Source organism: Xyrauchen texanus, chromosome 10 (assembly GCF_025860055.1).
Source record: "Xyrauchen texanus isolate HMW12.3.18 chromosome 10, RBS_HiC_50CHRs, whole genome shotgun sequence".
Lineage (NCBI taxonomy): Eukaryota > Metazoa > Chordata > Actinopteri > Cypriniformes > Catostomidae > Xyrauchen > Xyrauchen texanus.
In genome coordinates, this window is record NC_068285.1 from 1,381,964 (window position 1) to 1,401,540 (window position 19,577).

Genomic DNA, 19,577 nt, shown 5'->3' on the forward strand with positions numbered 1-19,577 from the left:
TGGGGATTATAATTTTATGATTGTGAACACTTTTAAATAAGATTCAGGTGGTGTCTTACAGGGATTACACCCCCCCAAATAAAAACTTTTGTGTCTTACATGACACTAATCTAGGAACTGAGTCTCATATTTTGTTGACATACAGACCAATAAAAGTGTGCAGAATACACTGCAAATATAATTGAAATAATGTTTAAATATGTACAAAATGCTTCAAAAAACACCTTCATGCAGCAATATCAGACACTCAAGTGTTTTTTCTAAATCAAAACCATGAATAATTTAGTTTTTCCCTTTTCATGAGTAGGTTCTGAATTCCCTTGAATGCCCCCCAGAGTGAGTTATGTCCACACGCAAAATATCAAAAGAATGCAAAATCTGTTAGAATGAGGTCACGTGACACTTCACTGCGTAGACGAGTAATATACTGAATTCTTGATTTGTCATTTTAAAACATTTATAGATAAAAATATATTTAAAAATACTGTAAATACTAAGCATATAAACAAATGGCTTTTGTCTACTGTACTGTATTTGTTTTGCTTCCTCTTTTATACATAGTTATAAAAATAGTCAGAAATCATCAATACGGTCTGTCTGTACACTGTGTGTGTGTGTGTGTGTGTGTGTGTGTGTGTGTGTGTTTGGTGGTTTTATTAGGTTATACACTAGTAGTTACGAAGGTATTATGCTATAAATGTGGTTTATGAGGACATCTCTAGTGTCCCAAATGTTTCTGTGAGGGTTAGGTTTAGGGGATAGAATATATATTATAAAAATCATTGTGTCTATGGAGAGTCCACATAATGATAGGTGTAACAATGTTTGTGACTGTGTGTGTTTACAGGTTTAATATATGTACGTCTCTGATGTCTGTTTTAGATCTTTTCATCTGGAAAGAAACATCTACTAAACATCTTAAATATCAGATTTACAACATTCTAGATCATAAATGCCTCAAAGACTTCTGCTGAATGTCGTACTGACATTCAAGACAATATTTGTCATATTATAGATATATTGCAGATGAGCAAACAATGTAAAATAGATGTTGTTAAGATGTAAACACACATCAAATAGACGTCTGGTTGATGTACGTGTGCTGTCAGGGATAGTTTGTACAGTATAAAAATCATTATGTCTATGGAGAGTCCTCATTATGATAGGAGTACCAACATATATGTGTGTGTGTGTGTGTGTGTGTGTGTGACAAACACATTGTCACCTAATGTAAACAAAGATGGCTGGACTGGAATGATTGCATTTCCCTGTTGTGTTAACCGCATATAGGTGAGCTGTTGTCCGTTATCGTGATGTTTTGTGACAATTTGGCTGTCTGTTTCAATGAGCGTACTGTGTGCTTGAAAAGACTATTGAGTTGCTGTTTGAGTTACTTGTGATTGACAACAGAACAATCACCTAATGTAAACAGACATGGCTGCAAGGAACACTGATCCCAATTTTGTGTTGACTGTTTGCATACGAGCTGTAAACTTTTATAGTAGTAATTTTGTGACCATTTGGATGTCTATGTCATAAAATAATCATACCATGTGCTTGAAAAGACTGTATGAGTATCAGTTTGTGTGAATATGAATTACAGGCACTTGGGCAGTGCAGTTTAGTGTTGGCATGAAAACCAATTTGAATCTGACATCACTGACTGCTGCAGAAACACAAATGTGTGACGCTACTCTAAGGGTGCCAGTCATAAACCATCACAAATATGCACCAGTAAGTGTGAAAGGGTTAAGTGACAGATGCTTAAAGATTGTTCTTTTGAATTGTTTTCCTAAAATGAGTAAAAAATAATATTCTATATAAAATGTAATGATTACAAGAATGTCCTCATTCTAATGAAACACTATAAATATATGTCTTCTGTGTGTATTTGTTAAGGATTTACATTTTTTAAAAGGAATAAATACAGGTGCTATTTCAATAAATTCAAGACTAATTAGGGCCTGGGTTTAACGGGTTAATATGGGTATAAACAGGGTTTTACAGCTCAACATACTTAAGTTTGTCCAGTGTGCAGTTTGGATCGTTGAGTCTTTCAGAGAGCAGCCTGACTCCTAATTCTCCTGGGTGATTGTAGCTCAGATCCAGCTCTTTCAGGCGTGAGAGATTTGATCTCAGAGCTGATGCCACAGAACAACAGCCTTCCTCTGTCACCATGCAGCCAGATAATCTACAAACACACATACATAACAGTCAGATAATCTAAAAATTTGCATATAACCAGTCAAATAATCTACAAACGCACATCAACAGTCAGATAACCTACAAACAAACATCAGCATTTACCAGCAGCCATATTAACCTGTAGCTCAAGACTGGTTGCCACTGAAGCTAAGCAAGGTTGAGCCTGGTTGGTACCTGGATGGGAGACCTTCTGGGGAAGACTAAGTGTGCGACTGGAAGAGATATTAGGGAGGCCAGCAGGGGTGCTCACCCCGGGGATGTGTGTGGTCTTAATGCCCCAGTATAGTGAAGGGGACATTATACTGGAAAAAGACACTGTCCTTTGGATGAGATGTTAAAATCAGGTCCTGACTCTCTGTGGCTATTAAAAACATCCTAGAGCACTTCTTGTAAAGAGTAGGGGTATAACCCTAGTGTCCTGGCTAAATTCCCCCATTGGCCCTTCTCAATCATGGCCTCCTAATAATCCCCAGCCATTAATTGGCTCTATAACTCTCTCCTCTCCACCAATAGCTGGTGTGGGGTGAGCATACTGGTGCACTATATCTGCTGTTGCGTCATCCATGTGGATGCTGCACACTAGTGGTGGTTGAAGAGAGTCCCCTGTTCGCTGTGTAAAGTGCTTTGATTATAGTGTCAGAAAAGCGCTATATAAATTAATGATCATTCACCAGTCAGATAATCTAAAAACACACACATCAACAGTAAGAAAATCCACAAACACACACATAAAAAGTCAGATAAACTACATTTACATTTAGTCATTAAACAGACCCTTTTATCCAAAGTGACTTACAAATGAGGAACATAAACACTTTGTCATATAAAAGTAAACTGTACCTGCAGGATCACACTGCCAAGTTCTAAGTGTTGCTATAATAGTACAGAAACTAGCACAGAAGAAAGAGACAGATAAGGATTTTTTTAAAGATTTCTTAAATAGTAAGTGCCATTATTTAGGACAGGTTAAGTGCTCACAGAGTAGATATGTTTTCAGCTTTTTCTTGAATGTTGAAATGGTTTCAGCAGAACGGCAGGTGGTTGAAAGCTCATTCCACCACCGGGGGACAGAGAAAGCGAATGAATGTGAAGTGCCTCGTTGTGATGGACCACCAGGTGTAAGAGGGCGCCGTTCCACTGGTTGTCCTGAGGGCCAAATTCAAAGCTTTGAATTTTATGCATAGCCAGTGGAGTAAGAGCAAGAGGGGTATGATGTGAGCCCTCTTTGGTGGGTTGAAAAACAGACGTGCCACCGCATTCAGGACCATCTGCAGTGGCTTGATCGCACTAGCTGGAAGGCTGGCCAACAGAACACTGCAGAAGTCCAATCTTGAAATAACCAGAGCTTGGACCAGGGACTGCGCAGCATAGTCAGATAGGAAAGGTCTTAAAAAGGCAGGCAGAAATATGTTACACCCTCCCCAGCCTAGGGTTGGAAAGGTGCAACAAGGAGAGATTTTATAATTCTCCTGCCTTGGCAATTAACACAAATAAGCAACACATTTCAACCCGGACTCCCTTGTTAGGTAGAAACAGGAGAAAAAAGGTTAAATAGAAAATAAATATTACCCACCTCCCTATGGCTTCCATAAAATGATAAACAAAAGCAAGTAAATGAAAAATGTAACAATACAAAACAAAACATGAGAGTCTATGCAATGCTCATAAAGTGTACTCTGTTTAGTGTTGTGAGCAAAGTATTAAGAATGTACACAATCTGTGGCAGGAGAAAGGAACACCTCTCAGAGACACCTGGTGGCATTTTAACCTGTCATGAAAGGCAGATGGAAAACAAAACCAAAAAAAAAACACACACACAGGGAGACAACATAAAGAGATACGCCCGAGGATGTAAGAGATATGATTTGAGACAGTTGGATCATCAGGTTGGAACAATATGTAGAGCTGCGTATCATCTGCAATATTCAGTCTGATGAGTTCATTACTTGAACAGTTGGAGTCACCAATTCACACACACCAGTATAAGAGTGCGAGTGCACAGTCAAGAGTGTCCAGACGGTGTGCACATATTTACGGCAAGATTATATAAACAAATAAAATAATTAAAAGGCAAATTTTGTGTGTACGTAACATATATATATATATATCAGGCCGCTGGTACCTGTGAAGTACACTGAGACTCATATGGTGCATCTCAATCAGCTTTAGATCATTAGTCAGCACACTGGTCAGGGAGTCGTCCATTTTTAGGATTGTCCCAATCACAAAAAGCACTAAAACAGTCACTCCCCAAAAATCCCAGAATGCACCATAAAAACCAGTGAGCATCACATATCTCTGTGTTCACATCATGTCACATCTTCAAGAAATTAGAATATGAATGCAAGTGTAAATTTAGTGAAAGCTTAGTTTTCTGTCTTTGAAAGTATTTGTTTGTAACTATCTTTTATCCATAATGTGCAGAAAAGGGAAACAATCATACAAACTTTAAAAAAAGTAGCTAAAACACTTTAAATGACCGTATAACCCATTGAAGAGTCTGAACGTCTATCTCTCACAGCCTGACTGTAATTCCCATAAAAATCAAAGATGTGAATAAGGTCTATAGAGGAACAATGTATAAATGCAATACTCTCATTGCATCACTTTTCATTTGACATCTGCAGAAATCCAGACACAATGAAATATCATTTCTTCAAACACATTTTTATTCAGTCGTTTGTTCCTCACTGTGCATTAGTTTATGATATTGCTGTGTTTTGTGTTCTTCTTTTGAGTTTGTATTTTTATTATATTTTGCTGTGTCTTTTCCCTGTTCCTAAGATGGAGTTTGTGTCGAGGAACTGAGGAACATTTGAGTTGATATCAGACTGTCAGATTCTGAGTGATCACCTCATGTGAGACAGACGTTGAGGTGTTTGTAAAGTGCAAGAACAAGTTTTTAGACTTTTCTTGAGGATTTTTCTCAGTGTGACAACGGCCTTTATCCATAGACTATAAACTTTCATACCGTATTTTAAAAAAATAAACAAAATCTGTGGCAAACACTATATATTTGCAGGGCTAGCCATTGTAATTAATGGTTATCTCAGTTTTTACATTTTGAGTCCAAAAATGTCCTGCCGTTGGGATTGCGACATTTTGTTAGGCCGCACGAGACTTCCCCAACGCAACGCCTCAGATTATACACGGCCATCAAACGCAAAATCAAGTGATTACTAATTACAGTAAAATGGACATAAAGCGCTGCGAATATTTATTGCATTGTTACAAACACACTTGATGATATAAAAAAGAATAAAAATTGATATAAAAAATACTTTTCGATTTTAAATGTCCTCTTCATCATCCAAAATAAATGCAAATACTTATTTTTTAAATTATAGTTAGGTTTTTATTCACATTATCCACTAACAAAAATAACAGTGATGCCAAAGCTGTGTCCTGTTAAATCACTGATGGCCATTTGGACTTCTGTTTAGAATTATGCCACTGCAATTATTAAATTCAGCTGTTTGTTACTTCTGTGTTCATGTATGTTTCATGTTTTATTATTTGAATCTTTATTTTATTGCAGAATTTATTTGTTAGCTCTGTAAAGTGTTCCCCACAGGTTACTATTTGTGTGTGTACTTTACCTCACAGGCAGTGGTGCAGTGTTTCAGCCTCAAAAACACTGGTTTAGTGCATGGCTCTAATTGATGGGTAATTCAATTGTACATTTCATTATCTCTTTTATATTATAGACAATGATGTGGATGGAGAGACTGTTGCAATTGGTCTGACGGAGTCTATGGTTCATTCCTGTTTGAGGGATCATTTAAGAAGCAGCAAAATTCCACAGATTTGTCCAACAAATGAAGGAAACGGAGGCGTTAGCAGCTTGAACCTGTGCCTGCAGAATGCCTTTTGCAGTCTTCGGCTGGAGCAAGGTTGTTGCTATTTAATGTTTCATTTGTTTCAGGGAACTATTCTTAAAGTTAATCTTAAAGAAGCTGGGGTTTTCCTTTGCTTCCCCATATTCATTTACTGTAATTATACTTGTGCTTAATTCATTTCTTGCATCTATAACATTAAGTATTAGAGATGTTTTGAAATTTCTGCCTTTTCCTTTGCCAACAATATAAACAGAAAACACTACTTCAACAGATCAGATAACAGACTATTTGACATGGTGATAAAGCAGGTGCACAGTTTCAGCCCAGTGTGGCCAGAGTTTTTAGTACATATCTATTATTTATGTTTACTGTGCAACCATTTATTAAGGGTCAGTTCACCCACAAATACAATTCTGTCAATACTCGTCCCCGTGTCATTCCAAAATCTCCATCTCCAGAACACAAATTAAGATATTTGTAATGAAATCGAAAAGCTTTCTGTCCCTCTGTCACGCTTTGGGGAGTCAGGAGAAGGCAGACGGTAGATGCGGATCCAAACGCGGTTTTTATTAATGAAAGTACACAGATGAGAAAACACGGGAACAAATCAAAAATCCACGATGGGAAAAGTGCATTCAAACACACAGTGACACACGGGTGAACACAAGTTGACAAACATCCACGAAGGGGAGAGGGAACCTCGGACGAACACGAATCAACATCGGGGGCAAGAACAGCAAACATGAAACGGTTCATACATCCATTCACAAACAACGACCGACAGAGACTGAACAAACAGACAGGGTTAAATACATGAACAAGGGAAAAAGGGGCCAATGAACAAACAGAACTCAAACAAGGTAACAAGGTGATGAACAGAAACCAATGGCAAATTAACGAGGGCAGGTGAAAACAATGAACGGAGAACACGAACGCTAACAAGAAAACTATGGAAGTACAAGGGTGACAAAAGTGAAAAACTAAGGAATTACAAAAGTGACAAAAATGACAAACAAAGGGCAACAGTGAAACAAGACAAGGTAATAGAAGAAACTACAAAGGACTACAAAAACCAAAACAGGAAACAGGAACTAAACTAAGCTTCAACATAAAAGCACAAAACAAAAGACAACAGTGAACATGACACCCTCCATCGACAGCTTACACAACTAGCATTTTCAAGAAAGGTGGTAAAGACATGATTAAAGTAATCCATGTGTCTCTACTGGTTTAACCTCAATTTATGAACATAATCTACTACATTTACAAAATATTAATCTCCAGCGTGCGTTCATGAGAGCACCACAACGCATACATGTTGTATTGATGCAAGAGCAGACGTTGTGTAAACACGTGTTCAAGATTCATATTTTGTAAATAAATTGGTAAACTATGTTGTAAATACAACACACACTAAGCACTCGTGTGGCTTCATAAATTGAGGTTAAACCACTGATTTGGATTTCCTGCCTGACATATTGTAAATACCACAAGCACCCGCCATGAACAATCTGTCCCTCACGGACTGCGTGACTTCACCACAAGTTATTTTTTTTTTTCGGTAACTAACCAACTAATAAACTTTTTAGTTGACTAATCCTCTTTTAGTCGACTAACGATTAGTTGAATATTATGGGGCAGCCCTAGTCTTTACTACCTTTCTGGGCCTTGAAAGTGGTAGTTGTGTAAAGGACTTGAATTGAAATGGTTAAACTGATGCCATCGTTACTGTGTAATGGAATGTAATTTCTGATATGCGCTGTCGATCACAGCAGACTGGGCCATCTGACCCATTAGAGCAGAGTAGGCTCTCAGAAAAGAGGGTTTAGAGAGACCGAATCATTTATGAGAAGAGAGATAATACTGCAATGAAAATTACAGTGTTTTTTGAACTTGGATGCATGTAAACCTAACCTCCAAAACCAATTTAGCAATCTTTAATATAGCATAATAGGGGCACTTTAAAATTATTATTATTATTATGGTTCTTCTTCTTCTGAGACTTTAATTTTCCAAGAGAAACTCCTCCTAGAGCCTTCAACCTACAACCACCAAACACAGCAAAGATCTTTAGGCTGTAATTCCCTGTAGCAGACTTCCGACTTCCATTCATTTATAAAATATACATTCCATTAGCATAACACACTAATGGATTATTCTCTGTTCTTTGTCAGTCTTTCTTCCAGAGCAAGCCATCAAGAGGTACAACAAGGTCTTGGACTATCTGAAAGGTGGGACAACAAACACCCAGGCATACGTCAAATGTGGCGTGGATAGAAAGACCATTGCTGATACTACTGCAATTGCGGAGCTTGAAGCTTGTGACAAAGAGGCCAACAAAAATTTGCGAGGCACCTTCCAAAGAGGACAGAAACTGTCTGATTTTGCAGAGCGGTGCAGAGAATTATGCAGACAGGAGCCAGTGCAAAGCACCATTGAAAACAAAAAGAAAGTTGGCTTGCTTATAGACTTTTGTGAGAGACAAAAATAATCTGTTTATGCATGTGTATGTGTGTTTCTTTGTATGATAAATACCATTCCATGCATGTTCTAGCCCAGTGGCTACACACAGTCACTTTTACTGTTTCATGTTACATGACTACTGTTTAAAGTCAGTCATCATAAATATGGCCCAGTGGCTACACACAGTCACTTTAACTGTTTCATGTTGCATGACTACTGTTTAAAGTCAGTCATCATAAATATGGCCCAGTGGCTACACACAGTCACTTTCAGGCACGTGCACACATAGACATCAAAAGGGGCTTGAACACCTGCCCTTTTTATTCCTGGAGAGAAAGTGCCCTTTTTTCTGGGGTGCTTTTTTTTTTAATTTTTGAAAAATAATATATATTCCTGTTTGCACACAGCTTCCCTGTCAAACAAATATATTTATTGAATAGTGTATCTAAATATCAGGTCAGGAGTTCTGAAGCGCTCTCTCTCTCTCTCTCTCTCTCTCTCTCTCGCGTCTGAGATCCGCGTCTCAGCAATGGCTGCTCTTAAAGGGCCAGCATCCAATAAAGCTTTCTGTCAGTAAAGTTAATCAAAGAACAAAGGGAACAGAGAAAATTACTCACTGCTCTTGACTAAAGACCTTGCATAGCTTTAATAAGGATTAGTCTATATATAATTTATGCAGCGCAGACTGTCTGATAACTTTATTCAATTCTACCTGTTAGACAGGAAGGGCACAGGCAAATATGACATTTATTATGGGTTTATGTGAGGATTGTTTGAAGTTCACTTAAATTAAAAGCTGTTTTATTTTTTGAAGCCTAATAAATGTTTTTTAAAAATTGAATACTAAAGAGACCATGGTTTCTGTGTGAACTGATTATTTTGTAGACATCTTTTGAAAATGAAACAATTGCGTGAGTATGAGGAAGATACAATTAATTACATTTTTAAATACATTTTTTAAAAAGGAAGTCAGAGTTGTGTTAATATATATACTTTTTTGTTTAAAAAAAGTAAAAAAATACGTAATTATGAGAAGTGCCCTTTTTTTCACTTGAGCCCCTGCCCCTCAAAATGTCTGTGCACGTCCCTGTCCACTTTAACTGTTTCATGTTGCATGACTACTGTTTAAAGTCAGTCATCATAAATATGGCCCAGTGGCTACACACTGCCACTTTAACTGTTTCATGTTGCATGACTACTGTTTAAAGTCAGTCATCATAAATATGGCCCAGTGGCTACACACAGTCACTTTAACTGTTTCATGTTGCATGACGACTGTTTAAAGTCAGTCATCATAAATATGGCCCAGTGGCTACACACAGTCACTTTAACTGTTTCACGTTCCATGACGACTGTTTAAAGTCAGTCATCATAAATATGGCCCAGTGGCTATACACACTGCCACTTTAGCTGTTGCTTGGTCCATGCGTCTTGTTAAAATCAGCAATTTTTCCAGTCATGATGAATAAATATCATGTGCAACCAAACACTGAAGTCATTTTAAGCTTTTAAGGTTTTTGGTGAAGTTTTAGATGGTAATTCCCATAGAAGTATGCAGTAACACATGAGTCATCACTAGTTAGTTACCATGATTATTACAGTAGTTACTAATGAAAAGCTAATCCTAAAGTGTAGAATCTTCTATTCATTCACAAAATATTCACATACATATATGTATATATGAGCTAGGAGACATACATAAAAACTAGGGATGCACCGAAATTTCGGCCGCCGAAAATTTTCGGCTGAAAATGGCATTTTCGGTTTTTGGCCGAAAGAGAAAAAAGGCCGAAAATATATACCTCTTCGCCTCAGTGCTCTGATTTCACTCTGGATCGACCTAACCCTTATTTCACAGCGCTACCCAACAAAGGCCGATCATGTCAGCGGTGTGGAAATTCTTCAAAGTTTCTGATAAGGACATCAAATTTGCGATCTGCAGTGTTTGTTCAGCAGAAATTTCAAGATATATATATTCAGAGTACAGCAAGAGATTCTACAGGAAAGCGCCCTGATCCACAGCAGTGCCACAACTAGCGCAGCTACACCACAACTTGAGACGTATCTAGCTGAACTACTCCAGAAGCGACAATCCCCTTGACTACGGTCGCATAAACAAAGACGGCTTTCCTTTGCTTGCGCGGATTGCGCACAGGTATTTATCTGCCCAAGCACCAGCACAGAGAGTGAGAAACTATTCAGTGCAGCATCTCATGTTCTTGATGAGCTTTCTGACAGGAGAGACTGTCAGAACGTTTAGCAACTTTTGTTCTTGAAGAGAAACCGGTCGCTTGTACTTAAATAGAAAGCGGTCCAATATGATGTGAATAGCAATTACATTACACTTGTTCTTCACTTGAGGATACATCTGTCGTTTACAGTTGAGGTTGGATTCAGTTACTGCTGTTGTTTTGCACAATAATTTTCACTTAAAGTGTACATATGTTTACATAAACAGAATAGAGCACTGATCTATATATATATATAATTATATATTATAGTATATATAGATCAGTGGAATAGAGGCCCTCTGCCATTCTGTGTTCTGCCTTTTGTTATAATTAAAATTACTGTTGCATATTTAAACTTTTTGAAAGATGTTAGCTAAGTTCATTACTTGACTGTTGTTTTGCATATAATAGTTTTCTAAAACTTTACATTATTTGGATAATTGTTAATAAAATCTGAAAAATTCAATTTTTACAGAACTGAATGAAGAATAAAATTTAATATAGTTTTAATATATTTTTTGTCCAATTTTGGTGTAAAAGTGCGATTTATTTGATTGGTTTGTAGTTTTTCAATTCAGATTCATTAAATTCATGAAATTTATGAAAAAGTGTAATATTAATACAATTATATTTTTTTAAATAGGTAAAAAAATAAATAAAAAAAATGTTAATTTCGGTTTCGGTTTTCAGCCAATTGCATTTTTGGTTTTGGCCCAGAATTTTAATTTCGGTGCATCCCTAATAAAAACATATTTATTTGAGAGGTAGGTTAAATAATGAAATAACTGTATATGGTATTTGGATGGCTGATGACTCAATATGTTCCAGTAGTCACCATGACTCTAGTGATTCAATGCCAGTCCAGAGGAATGCCAGAAAATTGGCCACAGGACAAGTAAGGTCCCGACGACTGCATTTAAAAATCCATTTCTTTAAAATTATTCAGTTGATAAATAGTTCTAGGAGACAGCATAAGCTAATTATTGACAGCTTTCCCAAATCATAAGTCTGCTATGCTATTACATATTGATAATGTAAACAACTGGGAAGCATTAAAAAAAATAGTTATTCATTAGTTAATAGTGAACTACCACTTTCATCTGTGTGCTATTACTTACTAATTCATTAATCAGAGCTTCTTGTTAGTTAATAGTAGTTACTAGATTGTTAATATTGTGTTACACATTTGTTCCTGTGTAGTTATTCATTAATGAAGGAACCTTATTCTAAAGTGTTACCGAGTTTTCTAAAGAGCTGGACATAAATTAATGTTGTGATAATTTTGAACTGTGATGTCACAATCAGAATAACTTGATTCACTTGAGAGGAAACAGACTCAGCAGAGGGAGCCCATCCACAAGTACACAGTAGTTGGCGATCGTTACATCGCCAAGGCCGATAAATCCCATGATATTCTGACATATTTAATTATCGGCGTTGGCCAATAAATTTCCCCGTTTGGCGACGAAAATCACATGCTAGTCACGGTTTGTTTTGTTGTTACATGCCATCGTGTGATATGTCGGCCTTGTATCGGTCTATTGGCCACCCTGCTCTCTGGGTATCGATATCGGCCATTAAAAACCCCATATCGGTCAACCACTGGTACACAGTAACCACAGCTATGTACCACAATATATTCATATTGTATATTCCAATGTACTAATGAATCTGCAAACACAAACCTCAGTATTTCCAGTGTACAGTGAGGACTCTTCAGTGCATCAGAGAGCAGCTTCACTCCTGAATCCTGCAGGTCATTGTTACTCAGGTCCAGCTCTCTCAGGGATTTTGATGATTGTAGAACTGAAGACAAACTTTCACAGCACTGATCAGTGAATCTACAAGCTGCAAATCTAAAACAAATAAAGAAAGATTGATAAAGAGCAGTTTTATATAACAAATGGTAATAACAGAGTGAATGCTCTACAATTTGATATGAAGGGTTGTGACAGTCACTGAGCCATTTATTGTTTCATTGTCACAGCTATGAACCACAATATATTCATATTGAACTTTCCAATGTACATTTACATTTATGCATTTGGCAGATGCTTTTATCCAAAGCGACTTACAGAGCCCTTATTACAGGGACAATCCCCCCGGAGCAACCTGGAGTTAAGTGCCTTGCTCAAGGACACAATGGTGGTGGCAGTGGGGCTTGAACCAGAGTCCTTCTGATTACTAGATTACCAGTTATGTGCTTAGACCACTACACCACCACCTCTCCGTATGTACTAATGAATCTGCAAACACAAACCTCAGTATGTCCAGTGTACAGTGAGGACTCTTCAGTGCATCAGAGAGCAGCTTCACTCCTGAATCCTGCAGGTCATTGTTACTCAGGACCAGCTCTCTCAGACTTGAGGAGTATGAGCTGAGAACCGAGGCCAGTACTGAACAACTTTGCTCTGTCAGATTACAGCCCATCAAACTGAGAGAAATGACAAGATAACAGTGTGTTAATCTATAAGTTTTAGTGAAGGCTTCTCAGCACAGCTGTTGGGTACAAAGAAAAAATATATGGCCACTGTGTTTGATTGCTCATAGTCGTTTGCACATTTTTTGAAGCTCTTCTACTGTCAAGACCCGGTATGGACTGCCCAACTTGTTTTGTTCTGGAGTTCTGTCTGTTTTGGTCCATGTGTGCATTTGTTTTGAGCACATGTCTTTGTTTGTGTTTGTGTCAGCCATGTGCTCTACTTACTCCGCCTCCTCATTCCACCTTGCCACACCTCCTCATCTGATCCTTGTTGTGTTGATTGTCATCACCTGTTCCTCATGTGCTCTCCCTCTACATGCTGTGCCTTCTACCTTCTTGTGTCTGTTAGATCGGTTTGTGAGTTTGGTTAGTCAGTCATTCCTAGTGTGTTTCTCCAGTTGGTGTCTTGTTTATTTTCTTAGTTTCAAATTGGTTCTATTAATTTTACTGTGAGAGTTTTTGGTTTGTATTTTGTTTTTTTCATAAAAGCTCTTCGTTTAGCATCCCAGCACTTGGGTTCCTGCAAAATATCCTGATGTCTAAGAATTTTGTCTCGAAAACATATTTGAACTTCCCCAAAACAACTCTAATTTATGATGGAAGTGAAGTAAGGTTAATTAAGCAGTTTATTTAAGTTATATATTAACAGCATAATACTTAAACTGTTTATCACACAGTTATAGCCTGTTCATTGTTATGTTAACATTTTAATTTGTGCAAATCCTGATTAATCCTGTCTAACAATTAATTCTAATCAAATAAAATTAAACATATATGATTTATACATAAGCAAAATATTTTTCTCAGGTGCAAAAATTACGAAATAATTCCACAAAGTGACATCAGCCTTCAAGACGCTCCAAGTAATTAAGGGTTTAGGTTGTTCCAGTTAAACCCATTGCATGTCTTCCGAAAGGTATTGGACACTCGCACAACGTAAGCAGTGACATACATCCAAGGCCATGTGACAGAGTGAAGTATGCAAGGGGATACCATTTTTAAATGGATGGTAGGCCTGAGCAGCGCACTCCTGAGGCATGAATTAGGCAAATGTGCCACATAGTGACGTAGCTATTTCACAGAGGTAATGGCTGAACTGCAAACCATGTCTTTCAGGCAGTTCAGGAGCAGTGTTTTCTGTGTGAGAGTGTAACACCCTTTGGGGTGGAATTTGTGCTTTGTAACTTTGCAGACCTTTTACAGGCACAAACCACTATATTACACACTAATGGAAAGGTAATGTCCCAATAAGTATAATAGGGCCTTTTTAAGCCTTATCTAGACACTAATTAGATAATTTACTGTTTTAACAATGTAAACAAAAAAATTATGTCACTGTGACATCATCATACGAAACAACTTGCTACAAAAAAAAGTCAATTGTTTAGCTGTTTTAAATGGCAGCAAATGTAGGTGCATCTCTTTCACAATGTGGCCCCATTTTTCAGGCCACCGTGTAAAACACTTGGCAATAAGCTGAGAAGTCAATTTACTCTATCAATCTTTTAAAGAGAAAATAAGGCTTTGACATCATGTATTTATACTTGCGCTCATCCTATAATGACATGAGAGATTTCAGAAGACATGACAACATTTCTGGTAAGTGAACACAGTGATCAATGATACTCTCTGGTTTTTATGGTGCATTTAGAGAATTTTTAGGGAGAGAATGTTTCAGTGCACTGGAATAATTGTGCGACTGGGACATCCGTAAAAATGGCTGACTCCCTGAACAATGCTTTGATTAGTGAACAAGAGAGCTGATTGATTTACCAATTGTAGTAGCAGGAGGAGATGAAAACGGAGCCGTCAAGCTGGACACATTCTGTTTCACGACATGTGCTGAACCCACATTAGTCACAGAAGATCCCACGATGATTGCTTTGTTTATTACAAATGAAGTGGAAATCAGAACTCAGGATTTAAATTTACATATAAAAACCGAAAACATTACTGATTTGAAAAGATTGAGTTCTTCTAAATACAGCGTCTGCTGTGTGTACAAGAGAAAGTCCAATAAATGTCGAATTATTTTGATACCAATAAAGGAGTCCATATTTTTAGTAATTTTGAATTGTTTTTATGAATAAACATGATATTACTATGATAAACATATTATAATATGAGATAAATAATGTGCTGTTATAAAAACATGAATTAGCAAGAGTTTATTGGAACTGGAGTTGTCATAATTAACACCTTGGTAATGACATACCATCATACTACTCTTATTTCTTTCTCAGACTGACATAGCTGAAGTAGTAAAAGTAATATGTGTCATTTGATATTCATACGCATCCCATGAAACACACGCTACCGTAGTCATCTGTGATTCTGGCCAATCATGAATAAGTTGTGTCATCATCAGAGCTCTTGCACCCACTCTGGAGAAGCTGCGTTGGCAGTGCCAGCCGACTGCTCTTGAATCGCACACAAGGTACTTTAATGGCATACATCACAGTGACGCGGCACTGACGCCATCTTAAGTCACACAACATTTCTAACCGACATGCACTGCTTCAAGTCAATCTCTGATCGGATCTGATCACACAGCGCTGCATGAAGTTAAACATCTATTGATTACACTTAGATGAAAACATTACCTACAGATGATAACACAATATTTACCACCAAATCCTCTTTTCCTCTGTGTACAATCTTCTAATTTAACAATAATGTCACCTCAGTAAATCAGTCAACAAAGATAAACACTTGACATAAAGCCGTCTAAACTAATAATTCACTACCAATCTAAATAAATATTGATCGCTATATTATTCACATCTTAATGTAATTTTATATATTATAGTATAACATAATTTAACATTGTTTTTAGTAAAATCCATTAAAGGATTATCAAAACAGAAACAGAAAAACTGTGTAAAATAAACATGGCAGAAATAAAGGAAGCTACAATATGACAAATAAATTAATAAAGTAAAAAACAATCAAACCCTTAAAATAATAGTAATAATTATTCAGTATTATAATAATAAACTTGACTGAGTCCCCCAATAATAATTCAGTATTGTATCATATTTAACTGGGTTTTTGCACATCATGTTCATTAAAGAAATGTTTTAGTAAAAATATATTGTGGCAGGGCGGAGGGCGGGGCCAGGTCGTGATCATACACACCCGGTCCCGTATTAGGCTAATCAAGCCTCTGAGGTTTAAAGGTCGACTGCAGAGGATCGTGCGGGAGAGAGAGATCGTTTACGGACATGTCCATCATGTGTGTGTTTATGTTGTCTTTTAAGTTTATCATTAAACTATTATTTATATTGAAAAGCCGGTTCTCGCCTCCTCCTTTCCATTGATACCTTTACATATATGCAGGTAAATAATGATTTATTTATGAGGCGGATGTGTATTATTGTATGTGGAAGCATAAATAAAAATTATAAAGTATCAGTATAAAGTAAATAAAGTATCGTTTTGTATTTATTTAGTGGAAAACTGTAGAAAACATGCTTTTGTTATATTAAACTAGATTATTAACTTTGCATTAAACATTTTGAATCTATTTGGCTACAATGTATGTTTAAAATGAAGGTAAAACTATTAAAAGTAACAAATTAAACCAAACAAACATCAAAATAGTATAAGGGGTTGTTTTTAATCTAACAAAATACATTAAAATCTAACCTCTGCTGTTTAATTTCAATAAAGTGAGATTAAAACACTAAATTACTCACTCAGCTTTTCTGGATGCTTTGATCACCGGCAGCAGCCTCAGAAGACATTCATGTGATGGATCATATTTCCTCAGATTAAACTGATCCAGCTCCTCTTCTGAGTTCAGCAACACAAACACCAGAGCTGACCACTGAGCAGGAGAGAGACTGACTCCAGAGAGACGATTGATATCTCTTCTGTTCACGTATGTTTGTACTTCCTGCACTAGAGAATGATCATTGAGTTCATTCAGACAGTGGAACAGATTGATGGATTTCTCTGGAGAGGGATTCTTCCTGATCTTCATCTTAATGTACTCAACTATTTCCTGTTTGCTGTCAGAGCTGCTTCCTGTCTGTGTCAGTAGGTCTCGTAAGATTGTCTGATTGGACTTCAGTGAGAGACCCAGAAGGAATCGAATGAAAAGGTCCAGGTGTCCGTTCTCACTCTGTAAGGCCTTGTCCACTTCACTCTTCAGGAGATCACTCATAGATGACCTAAACTTACTTAATGGACCTGATGTTTGTTTAGAAACGGAAATAAAAGCATACAGAGCAGCGAGAAACTCCTGAATGCTCAGATGCACAAAGCTGAACACCTTCCCCAGGTGCAGTCCAAACTCCTCTCTGAAGATTTGGGTACAAACTCCCGAGTACACTGACGCTTCTCTGACATCAATGCCACACTCTCTCAGGTCCTCCTCATAGAAGATCAGGTTCCCTTTTTCCAGCTGTTGAAAAGCCAGTTTTCCCAGAGACAGAATCCTCTTTCTAGCCTGCTGAAGATCCACCTCACATTTCCCATCATACTTCTGGCTCTTCAGTTTGCTCTGAAAGATCAGGAAGTGTGTGAACATTTGAGTGAGAGTCTTGGGGATCTCTGCACTCTCTGCTTCACTCAACAGTCTCTGGAGAACAGTGGCTGAAATCCAACAGAAGACTGGTATGTGACACATGATGTACAGGCTTCTTGATGACTTCATGTGTGTGATGATTCTGTTGGCCAGACGCTCATCTTTTATTCTCTTCCTGAAATACTCGTCCTTCTGAGGGTCATTGAAGCCTCGTACATCTGTGAGCTGGTCAACACACTCAGGAGGAATCTGATTGGCTGCTGCTGGTCGAGAGGTGATCCAGAGCAGAGCAGAAGGAAGCAGATTCCCCTTGATGAGGTTGGTCAGCAGCACATCCACTGAGGCCGATTCTGTCACATCACACAAAATATCATTGTTCTGGAAATCTAGAGGAAGTCGACACTCATCCAGACCATCAAAAATGAAAATGACTTTGTAGTCATCAAGGAATGTTTTCAATTCTCTCAGTTCTTTTGTATCTGTGAAAAACTGATGAAGAAGATCCATCAAACTGATATTTTTGTGCTTCATCAGATTGAGCTCTCTGAAAGGAAGTGGAAATATGAAGTGAACATCCTGATTTGCTTTTCCTTCAGTCCAGTCCACAATGAACTTCTGCACAGAGACAGTTTTCCCAATTCCAGCAACTCCTTTAGTCAGCACAGTTCTGATGGCTTTGTCTTGTCCATGTAAGGCTTTAAAGATGTCATTGCATTTGATTGGTGTTTCCTGTGTCTCTGCTCTCCTGGATGCTGTCTCAATCTGTCTCACCTCATGTTCATTATTGATCTCTGCACTCCCTCCCTCTGTGATGTACAGCTCTGTGTAGATCTCATTCACAAGTGTTGAGCTGCTTTGATTTGACATTCCTTCAGTAATTCTCTGGAATTTCTCTTTTAGTTTTGTTTTGAGTTTTTGTTGATGCACAGAAATCAGTTCTGATGTAAAGAGGAAAAGAAATGGGAATTATAATTGATGTTGATGTTTAATGGTCATTAGACATGAAGTTTATTTTCTTTCACTAATATTGAGTGAATCCAGACACTGTGTGTTTCCTCTGAAGGTGACGTGATGTAATAGTGACGTGAGTGCGAGCTCTTACTGGTTTGAAGTGTGTTAGCGAGGTCTGTCTGCTTCATCTTCTTCAGGACGTGCAGTGTGATCTTCAGAAACCCCTCTCTGACTCTGCTCTGACCTTCATCATCCTCCTCCTCTCTCTCAGAGCATGCTGGGGAATCTGAGATCAGTAGTCTCTTGAAACTCTTCAGCTCTTTCTTCATCAGAGAGATGATTTTGTGCTCAAGTTCCTGAAATCAGTGAACATTCAAACAACAAACTTCATTCAGTAACAGACAAGAACTGAAGGATCAGTGGACAAGAATCACCACTCATTTTATTTGTGCTTTAGTTGTCTTGAATTCATCAGTGTGTGTGTGTGTGTGTGTGTGTGTGTGTGTGTGTGTGTGTGTGTGTGTGTGTGTGTGTGTGTGTGTGTGTGTGTGTGTGTGTGAGCGTGTATTTATCACTTTGTGGGGACCAAATGTCCCCATAAGGATAGTAAAACCCGAAATGTTTGACCTTGTGGGGACATTTTGTCGGTCCCCATGAGGAAAACAGCTTATAAATCATACTAAATTATGTTTTTTGAAAATGTAAAAATGCAGAAAGTTTTCTGTGAGGGTTAGGTTTAGGGGTAGGGTTAGGTTTAGGGGATAGAATATAAAGTTTGTACAGTATAAAAACCATTATGTCTATGGAAAGTCCCCATAAAACATGGAAACACTACATGTGTGTGTGTGTGTGTGTGTGTGTGTGTGTGTGTGTGT

At 37.7% G+C, this 19,577-nt stretch overlaps 1 protein-coding gene across 5 annotated transcripts in view; it reads right to left on the reverse strand.

Moving 5' to 3' along the window:
- The window catches only part of LOC127650623 (NACHT, LRR and PYD domains-containing protein 3-like), a 615,184-nt gene that overhangs the window by 144,105 nt on the left and 451,502 nt on the right, over window positions 1-19,577 (reverse strand). For 3 of the 5 annotated variants that reach the window (XM_052136147.1, XM_052136145.1, XM_052136144.1), the window contains one exon: window positions 12,424-12,594. The exons of the other annotated variants lie outside the window; for them this stretch is intronic. In XM_052136147.1, coding sequence (XP_051992107.1) covers window positions 12,424-12,594 — 171 coding nt within the window. The remainder of the gene's footprint in view (window positions 1-12,423; window positions 12,595-19,577) is intronic. 5 annotated transcript variants of the gene reach the window in all.